Source organism: Thalassophryne amazonica, chromosome 13, assembly GCF_902500255.1.
Source record: "Thalassophryne amazonica chromosome 13, fThaAma1.1, whole genome shotgun sequence".
Lineage (NCBI taxonomy): Eukaryota > Metazoa > Chordata > Actinopteri > Batrachoidiformes > Batrachoididae > Thalassophryne > Thalassophryne amazonica.
Window position 1 is genome coordinate 97,142,683 of NC_047115.1, and position 10,378 is coordinate 97,153,060.

At 41.1% G+C, this 10,378-nt stretch overlaps 1 protein-coding gene across 1 annotated transcript in view; it reads left to right on the forward strand.

Annotated features, from left to right (window-relative positions):
- The window catches only part of ctu2 (cytosolic thiouridylase subunit 2 homolog (S. pombe)), a 65,002-nt gene extending 55,341 nt beyond the window's left edge, over positions 1-9,661 (forward strand). Inside the window, exons 14-16 of the mRNA XM_034185451.1 lie at positions 1,830-1,899; positions 2,670-2,728; positions 9,530-9,661. Of these exons, the coding sequence (XP_034041342.1) occupies positions 1,830-1,899; positions 2,670-2,728; positions 9,530-9,584 (184 nt within the window). The 3' untranslated portion in view covers positions 9,585-9,661. The remainder of the gene's footprint in view (positions 1-1,829; positions 1,900-2,669; positions 2,729-9,529) is intronic.
- Positions 9,662-10,378: the final 717 nt, after the last annotated feature.

A 10,378-nucleotide genomic window follows, 5' to 3' on the forward strand; every position in this document is an offset into this window, starting at 1 on the left:
AAAGACAAAGAGGAGATCACACATGAAAAGAGGAGCTCTTGTGTGAATTCAGTAGTCAGTCGACACTGAAATGCTAAAGTGAGAGGCAGCGTGCACCTTGACAGCTCATGAGGTCAGTCAGTGACTATTTAGTGTGTAAATTACAAGATGGGATTTAGCCATACTAATGCTCCCCACAAACATTTACTCAAAATAAAGTGTGAAAAACCTAAATGAGATGGTGAGGACTTTCCAGGCATGTGAGAGTGAAATAAAAAAAAAATTGGTTAAAATGGCGGTGGGTTAAGAGGTCGGGTGGGGGAGGGGTCTGGGAAGCCCCCCAGAAGCTGAAGGCTTTTATCCATACTAAAGCTCCCCAGAACCATTTACTGAAAAAAGTGTGAAGGACTTAAATGAGATGGTGAGGACTTTCCAGGCATGTGAGAGTGAAATAAAAAAAATTGGTTAAAATGGCGGTGGGTTAAGAGGTCGGGTGGGGGAGGGGTCTGGGAAGGCCCCCAGAAGCTGAAGGTTTTTATCCATGCTAATGCTCCCCAGAACCATTTACTGAAAAAAGTGTGAAGGACTTAAATGAGATGGTGAGGACTTTCCAGGCATGCGAGTGTCATATTAATAGTAATTCTAATGACTATTTCTGTAGAACTTGTCCAAGAGTTAAAGCACAAAACAGAATAAACTGTAGTAATACAAAATACTGTTGTGTGTTGGGGGGGGTTGGCTGGACATTTTGGTGTTTTCTTTTCTTTGCTCTCCAGGTGGTATGCAAACTGGTTTTTGTCTGTGGAGAAGGTGCTGGCAGAAGAGTCCTTCACCCTCATCAGCATTATTGGCTGCACTTGTGGAGGATGTTCACATGCAGGCCTAATGACTTGCAGCACCTGTGGATGATGCTCACGTGCAAACTTAGACTTTCAGCTGAAGCAGATAATGAGATGGCGTTCTGCATTTAAGCCATGAGTGATTCGAGCAGAATTGCCGGGAACTCGACCTTGTGACGTTCGTTTGTGAGACGCTGAGGACCGCGCCTGGGTTTGACACATCGTGCCTGTGAAGGAGGACGGGTGAGGGACACATGCTGTCAACACACATCAGAGGTGATGATTGTCTGAATAAGTGTTAACAGTAATTTGGTATTTTGTTACGCAGTATATTTGAACAGTGATGAGAATTGTGCAGTTTGCTTCCCACTGCCGTGGCGTACGGAATGATGATCCTCCACCTGTTGTGAGAAGCTGCTCATTTACATAAAGCTTAAATTCAGACCTGAATGTGTTGCTGATAGTGTGTGCCTCTGAAGGATATTTGTTGTAGCTCTGTTGACTTACCTCACCTTTTCCATCCTTCACAGAGTCAGTTTGTCGTATCCACCTGGGGGGTGTTCGGCGGTGAGTCTGGGTCCAGAAGCGCCGAGCTTTGAGCCATTTGGGCGCTGGAGAGCGCGCCGTCCTTCACCTCGCCAGACAACCGCACATTTATGTTGTACACAAAGTATTGCACAAGAGGGAAATAAATTTGTTTTGTTTTTGGAACCGCTTTCTGGTTATTTAGCACTGGGTTCGGTCAGACGTTGGTCCGCTCCTCAACCTGCGTCTGCACATAACAAAATACACTACAATGATGAACAAAAATCCCAAATTAAAGAGCTGATAACACAGAAAAAGGTGCAATTTATACATGATTTTTCTTCTTCAAGAGGCATTTTTAACAGGTGCGACTTAAACTCCAGAAAATACATTGTGTTGTTAGTGTGTTTGTCTCGTGGAGTCTGACGTGTCTGAATCCTCCCTACTGTGACGGAAAGTCAGCGTGTGTGTTTTGTGTTTTTGCAGACTCGGAGCAGACAGATCTCAGTTGAAAAAGCTGCTGTGTTACAGCTGTCAGCTGACCCTGAAGGACGTGGTGAGTGAACACAAGAACACGTGTGTCAGGAGACCAAAAAAATCAAATCAAATCAATTTTATTTATATAGCGCCAAATCACAACAGTTGCCCCAAGGCGCTTGAAAAAACACAGAAACATGAGGCGCCGACCGCTTCATTTACACGGCTGCAAGATTAAAAGAATTATACTGTTCACACACACACACACACACAGCAAACAGGTGAGGGGAGAAACCTGAGGCCCAATAATTAAAGAAAAACAGAAGAGCTGAAGGTAAAACCTGAGTTAGTGAACAGATGGAACGTGTGTCTGGAGCTGATGCTCAAACTTTTTTTTTTTAATTGTTCTTGGAAATGTGCAATTTGTGTGAGTGATCAAAACTAAACCCAACGATCGTCAAAAATGTTGGAAATGTGAAAACAGCTGAAATTATTTAATTCTGAGAGTCTTTCTGCACACACGTGCCAGTTTATTAGGTACACTGAGATAACGCTGGTGCTCTGGTTAAATAAACCTTTTGTTTACCAGGATGATGATTTTTGTTGAAACTGTTGATTGATTTTTCAGGCTGTCATATTTATCAGCAACGGCTTCACCAGGAAAAAGTTATCGGGGACGGGGGCAGCAGAGGGCATGGGTGAAAGGGAGTCTCATAATGGTCATTAGACGAGGGCAGATGAGGTGTGACAGCCAGATGTAGACTAACAGGCAGGTCCACAGACTGACAGGACCACAGGTCTGGTGTTCTTGGACCATCGTCTTTGACATGTTATCCGTCTTCTCTGCAGTCATCAGTGGAACTTTTGCCTCCCTACATGTTGTCTGAAGCCAAAAGGAGACAAAACAGGTGAGAACATCACAGCCTGTTCCTCAAAGACCACCAGCTCTGATCTGTGTGTGTGTGTGTGTGTGTGTGTGTGTGTGTGTGTGTGTGTGTGTGTGTGTGTGTGTGTGTGTGTGTGCGCACTTGTTTTCATGACAATTCAGGACATTTTTATGATAACACACCTTCAATATCTGGACACTTGGAAAGACGAGGACATTTTCTATGTCCTCATTTTTCCGAGCACATTAAAGCATTCTAGACCCCCCCCCCCCCCCAAACATGCTGCCAGACCAAAAATCTCAGATGTCATAAAATATCAACATTTTTGGAAAATGTTTGTTTTTGCTCATCTTCAGTTTCACCACCTAGTGGCCAGTTTTGGAACTTAACACACTTTCCACACGTTCAGTGTGATGTTATTGGACAAACCTCATATGTAGCATTAAAATCAGGTTTGACCAAAATCCAGCCCTCACCAAAATCTCAACAGCTGACCTCTGGGACCTTGGGAAAGGCATGTTCCCATTTTACACATTTCTGTCAAATGTCCTGATATGTCATGCAAACAAGTGTGTGTCTGAATCCAGTCTGTTGTTTACAAAATAAGGATTAATGTAATGATGTAATATAATGATTGCATCATGATTTTGTAATAATGTAGTAGTAATAATAATAATAATAACACAGAATAAAGTTCTCTGTCGCTACGACAGATTTCCATCAGTTGGGCCACCAAAAGGTCATACTGTATATGAGATCAGTGCTGATCTGATGAGGATTTAAATAAGGGGTGTTATTGGATGGATGGTTCTGATCTGCAGCTTCGCCGATCAGCTGCTTGTGTTTCCTGTTGTTGTCGGTGGTCTGTCTGTCTGTCCTGGGCTTGTCAGCTTTAACTGATAACTTGCATTATGGATTTTTATTGGTGTGCTTCAAAGGGATCATAGTGCCCGTGCATCTGGTCCAACCACGGAGGAGCTGCACCATCTAATGGTATTACATTTTAATGCATGGACAGGCTGTCCATGCATTACAGCATTAATGCATTACAGAAAAGTCCTTTTCTGGCTGTCCATGCATTACAGTCGTGGCTGCGCGACAGTAAGACACGTTCCCGTTTCAGTCAGTCTTCCACATTTTTCCACGAGGTGAACCGCGGATTCATTGCAAAGATTATATAAGTGTGATTTTGTGTCACAGTCACTTGATTTTAAAATCGGCTAAAGATCACCGTCTGTTTGGAAGAAACGCAGCAGCTCCACTTAAACGCACCGCTGAAAAAGGAAAAGAATCTTCTGAGTCTGTGATCAGGACCCGAATGAACTCTAATGCGTTTATCCAGAAAGTTTTCAAATGACTCTTGTGACCTTCTCACCCGCCCATGTGGATGTCCTCATTTCTCTCATTTATTTCAAGTTATAAATTCAGGTCAGTTTCATTCTTTTGACAGGCGTTTTTTTTTTTTTTATTCACTGATTTCTGGTCATCTTCAGTTCTTTGTAAGATTGTGTTTTGACCCAGTTGATGTGTGTAAACGATGGAAAACACGAAACACTTCAGTTCTGACCCAAGTGGTTCAGGTGTCGTATTGGTTCAGTAATGTGTCTTTGTTTCATTCTTACTTTTCCCCACTCGACGATACACTCGCCGAGGATCAAACTCTGGTTATTGGCGACTCTGTTTTGAGAAATGTGAAGTTAGCGACACCAGCAACCATTGTCAATTGTCTTCCGGGGGCCAGAGCAGGCGACATCGAAGGACATTTGAAATTGCTGGCTAAGGCTAAGCGTAAATTTGGTAAGATTGTAATTCACGTCGGCAGTAATGACACTCGGTTACGCCAATCGGAGGTCACTAAAATTAACATTGAATCGGTGTGTAACTTTGCAAAAACAATGTCGGACTCTGTAGTTTTCTCTGGGCCCCTCCCCAATCAGACCGGGAGTGACATGTTTAGCCGCATGTTCTCCTTGAATTGCTGGCTGTCTGAGTGGTGTCCAAAAAATGAGGTGGGCTTCATTGATAATTGGCAAAGCTTCTGGGGAAAACCTGGTCTTGTTAGGAGAGACGGCATCCATCCCACTTTGGATGGAGCAGCTCTCATTTCTAGAAATCTGGCCAATTTTTTGGGATCCTCCAAACTGTGACTGTCTAGCGTTGGGACCAGGAGGCAGAGCTGTGGTCTTATACACCTCTCTGCAGCTTCTCTCCCCCTGCCATCCCCCTATTACCCCATCCCCGTAGAGACGGTGCCTGCTCCCAGACCACCAATAACCAGCAAAAATCTATTTAAGCATAAAAATTCAAAAAGAAAAAATAATATAGCACCTTCAATTGCACCACAGACTAAAACAGTTAAATGTGGTCTATTAAACATTAGGTCTCTTTCTTCTAAGTCCCTGTTGGTAAATGATATAATAATTGATCAACATATTGATTTATTCTGCCTTACAGAAACCTGGTTACAGCAGGATGAATATGTTAGTTTAAATGAGTCAACACCCCCGAGTCACACTAACTGTCAGAATGCTCGTAGCACGGGCCGAGGCGGAGGATTAGCAGCAATCTTCCATTCCAGCTTATTAATTAATCAAAAACCTAGACAGAGCTTTAATTCATTTGAAAGCTTGTCTCTTAGTCTTGTCCATCCAAATTGGAAGTCCCAAAAACCAGTTTTATTTGTTATTATCTATCGTCCTCCTGGTCGTTACTGTGAGTTTCTCTGTGAATTTTCAGACCTTTTGTCTGACTTAGTGCTTAGCTCAGATAAGATAATTATAGTGGGCGATTTTAACATCCACACAGATGCTGAGAATGACAGCCTCAACACTGCATTTAATCTATTATTAGACTCTATCGGCTTTGCTCAAAAAGTAAATGAGTCCACCCACCACTTTAATCATATTTTAGATCTTGTTCTGACTTATGGTATGGAAATAGAAGACTTAACAGTATTCCCTGAAAACTCCCTTTTGTCTGATCATTTTTTAATAACATTTACATTTACCCTGATGGACTACCCTGCAGTGGGGAATAAGTTTCATTACACTAGAAGTCTTTCAGAAAGCGCTGTAACTAGGTTTAAGGATATGATTCCTTCTTTATGTTCTCTAATGTCATATACCAACACAGAGCAGAGTAGCTACCTAAACTCTGTAAGGGAGTTAGAGTATCTTGTCAATAGTTTTACATCCTCATTGAAGACAACTTTGGATGCTGTAGCTCCTCTGAAAAAGAGAGCTTTAAATCAGAAGTGTCTGATTCCGTGGTATAACTCACAAACTCGTAGCTTAAAGCAGATAACCCGTAAGTTGGAGAGGAAATGGCGTCTCACTAATTTAGAAGATCTTCACTTAGCCTGGAAAAAGAGTTTGTTGCTCTATAAGAAAGCCCTTCGTGAAGCTAGGACATCTTTCTACTCATCACTAATTGAAGAAAATAAGAACAACCCCAGGTTTCTTTTCAGCACTGTAGCCAGGCTGACAAAGAGTCAGAGCTCTATTGAGCTGAGTATTCCATTAACTTTAACTAGTAATGACTTCATGACTTTCTTTGCTAACAAAATTTTGACTATTAGAGAAACAAATTACTCATAACCATCCCAAAGATGTATCGTTATCTTTGGCTGCTTTCAGTGATGCCGGTATTTGGTTAGACTCTTTCTCTCCGATTGTTCTGTCTGAGTTATTTTCATTAGTTACTTCATCCAAACCATCAACATGCTTATTAGACCCCATTCCTGCCAGGCTGCTCAAGGAAGTCCTACCATTATTTAATGCTTCAATCTTAAATATGATCAATCTATCTTTGTTAGTTGGTTATGTACCACAGGCCTTTAAGGTGGCAGTAATTAAACCATTACTTAAAAAGCCATCACTTGACCCAGCTATCTTAGCTAATTATAGGCCAATCTCCAACCTTCCTTTTCTCTCAAAGATTCTTGAGAGGGTAGTTGTAAAACAGCTAACTGATCACCTGCAGAGGAATGGTCTATTTGAAGAGTTTCAGTCAGGTTTTAGAATTCATCATAGTACAGAAACAGCATTAGTGAAGGTTACAAATGATCTTCTTATGGCTTCGGACAGTGGACTTATCTCTGTGCTTGTTCTGTTGGACCTCAGTGCTGCTTTTGATACTGTTGACCATAAAATTTTATTACAGAGATTAGAGCATGTCATAGGTATTAAAGGCATTGCGCTGCGGTGGTTTGAATCATATTTGTCTAATAGATTACAGTTTGTTCATGTAAATGGGGAATCTTCTTCACAGACTAAAGTTAATTATGGAGTTCCACAAGGTTCTGTGCTAGGACCAATTTTATTCACTTTATACATGCTTCCCTTGGGCAGTATTATTAGACGGTATTGCTTAAATTTTCATTGTTACGCAGATGATACCCAGCTTTATCTATCCATGAAGCCAGAGGATACGCACCAATTAGCTAAACTGCAGGATTGTCTTACAGACATAAAGACATGGATGACCTCTAATTTCCTGCTTTTAAACTCAGATAAAACTGAAGTTATTGTACTTGGCCCCACAAATCTTAGAAGCATGGTGTCTAACCAGATCGTTACTCTGGATGGCATTTCCCTGATCTCTAGTAATACTGTGATAAATCTTGGAGTTATTTTTGATCAGGATATGTCATTCAAAGCGCATATTAAACAAATATGTAGGACTGCCTTTTTGCATTTACGCAATATCTCTAAAATCAGAAAGGTCTTGTCTCAGAGTGATGCTGAAAAACTAATTCATGCATTTGTTTCCTCTAGGCTGGACTATTGTAATTCATTATTATCAGGTTGTCCTAAAAGTTCCCTAAAAAGCCTTCAGTTGGTTCAGAATGCTGCAGCTAGAGTACTGACGGGGACTAGCAGGAGAGAGCATATCTCACCCGTGTTGGCCTCCCTTCATTGGCTTCCTGTTAATGCTAGAATAGAATTTAAAATTCTTCTTCTTACTTATAAGGTTTTGAATAATCAGGTCCCATCTTATCTTAGGGACCTCGTAGTACCATATTACCCCATTAGAGCGCTTCGCTCTCAGACTGCGGGCTTACTTGTAGTTCCTAGGGTTTGTAAGAGTAGAATGGGAGGCAGAGCCTTCAGCTTTCAGGCTCCTCTCCTGTGGAACCAGCTCCCAATTCAGATCAGGGAGACAGATACCCTCTCTACTTTTAAGATTAGGCTTAAAACTTTCCTTTTCGCTAAGGCTTATAGTTAGGGCTGGATCGGGTGACCCTGAACCATCCCTTGGTTATGTTGCTTTAGACGTAGACTGTGTTTCATAATTATTGTATGGCCTTGCCTTGCAATGTGGAGCGCCTTGGGGCAACTGTTTGTTGTGATTTGGCGCTATACAAGAAAAAAGTTGATTGATTGATTGATACATGATGAAGCAGCGCTGACATGCAGTTTTCAAATGGATTGTTTTACCTCATATCATCTAGAACCTGATTATTTTATTCACATCTATGAAGGACACATTTATTCTACTATTGAACATCAGTTTAATTGAATGATAGTTTGTAGTTGAAGTCCCGACCTGGCGGGTCCGTCTTTGACCTCATGAGAGACCGTCATCACTAGAGACGGCACGCGTACAGTGCAAACCTTCGCCAACACTAGATTCCATTTCCACACCTTTTTACCTTACGGAGAAATTCAAAGTCAAGTCTTTTTATTCCGTTGTTCTTGAAAGCTGATAACAGTATTTTATTGCCATTTTGAGATCTTGATGTCTTAATGAGTATTTTGTTTTCTGATCATGTTATCACATCACATGTCTGTGACAATTAGATTTGAAGTCAGAGCCAGTTAAGTGAATTTGTCCTTTTGTTTGACCCTGACCTCATTTGACCTTTTGCTTGACTTTTCATATTTGAGTTGTTATTGCAGTGGTTTTAGATTATGACCCTGTGCATAATGTGCAAGAACATTTTTGTAAATTCTCCTAAATTAGTTTATTTTGAAAATTTCAGCTGTAGGCGAACTTTTCAAGGTCAGAAATAAAGGTCATATTTGGTTTGGGTTTTCATTGGGTAACATAATATTTGAATGACAGTCATTCTGTGTTGAGACATAATTCAAAACACACACACACATCTTCAACCACTTAGTCCAGTCAAGGGTCATGGGGGGCTGGAGCCTATCCCAGCAGTCATAGAGCATGAGGCAGGGTTCACCCAGGACAGGACGCCAGTCTGTCACAGGGCCACAAACAGACAAACGCGCTTCTCTGCACCACCATTTCAAAGCGTCAGTAGGGACTCACAGAGTATCACCTCGTTTCTGCTTCAAACTGACTTTAGAATGATTTAAGAGGTTTTACTTTGTCATCTGATGGTTAATAATCACATTAATCCCTTTGATTTTGATTGCTTTGGGTGAAGAGTCAGACTCAGATGAGCTGCTGTGGTCCCAAATGACGCATGTGCAGTGAAGGCAGGGAGGATCGTTTGGTCTGAGACACCGGATCAAACATGCTCAGTTCCTGCAGACTGTCATACTACATAACTATCTACTTTGAAAGAAATTCCATGATTATTGGCACTCAGAGTTAAAGGATAGGGATTCTTCCAGTTTTCCTGACCTTGAATAAAGAATGTTTGATGAAAATCAAATCAGAATTGCAAACTGTAGAGTGTTCACAGAGTTCACAAACAAACAGGTAAAAACATAGCTCCACTCTGCTCTACTGAGTTGGTGGAGGTAATGAAACAACTGCAGGAAGGTGATGAAGAAGCAGTTTTGGTGTTTGAGGTTAACTGAAGACAAAATCCAGCAAACATAAGAGGATTTATTGAACTTGTGTGTTTAGGTCCGAGATGAGAGCACAGATCAGCGACTTCCTGCTGGATGGAGCGGACGGCTGATGTGTGCTTCACTTTGCAGCCTGGTGGGAGCAGCCTGGAGCCAATCCCAGCATGCTGTTCTTTCAATGTTAGTGGAATAAAGTGTTTTTAAAAGTCTTAAGTGTCATGTTTTTAATCTCCATCACCACTGGACCAGATGTGGCCTTTATGATGTCACAGGTTAGGATCAAAGGTCATGATTTAGGACAAGCTAAGGGTTAAGGTTAGGGTCATAGGATAGGATTTAGAATTGGGGTTCTGGTTCAGACACACAGCTGATTCTTATCACTGAAATATGTTTCTGTTCACACACACTATGTAAACTGGTACCTTTTTTTTTTTTTTTAAAGTTTAACTGAAAATTACCCCCAAAATAGCCAGCTGTGGGTATGACCAGGCAGATTCAAATTTCCAGCCTTCCTTCAGCTACTTTCTCAACTGTTAAACACCTGACTGTCCTGTACAACCCAGTTTGCCTTCCTGTCTAAATACATTTTGTTTGTAAAATTGAAATGTAAAAACAGTGAAATACACCACTACCTCAATTTTGATTTGTTGATATTTACATTTACCTTGTGTGTAATTTTGTTATAAATTTGATTGCAAAACCAAGTCTGCATGAAGAATTTAAATGTTTCTTTTAACCAAGTATTTCCACTTAGTTTGGGGAGTCCACCTCTTATAGTTCTGTTGGACAAACATCAGCCCATTAAATATATTTATAAGACATCAGCATTACAAAAAAAATGTTGGGCAATAGTTTTGATTAAAATGACTGGCATTTGGCTTATGTCTAAAACAGGTTAACCCAGGCA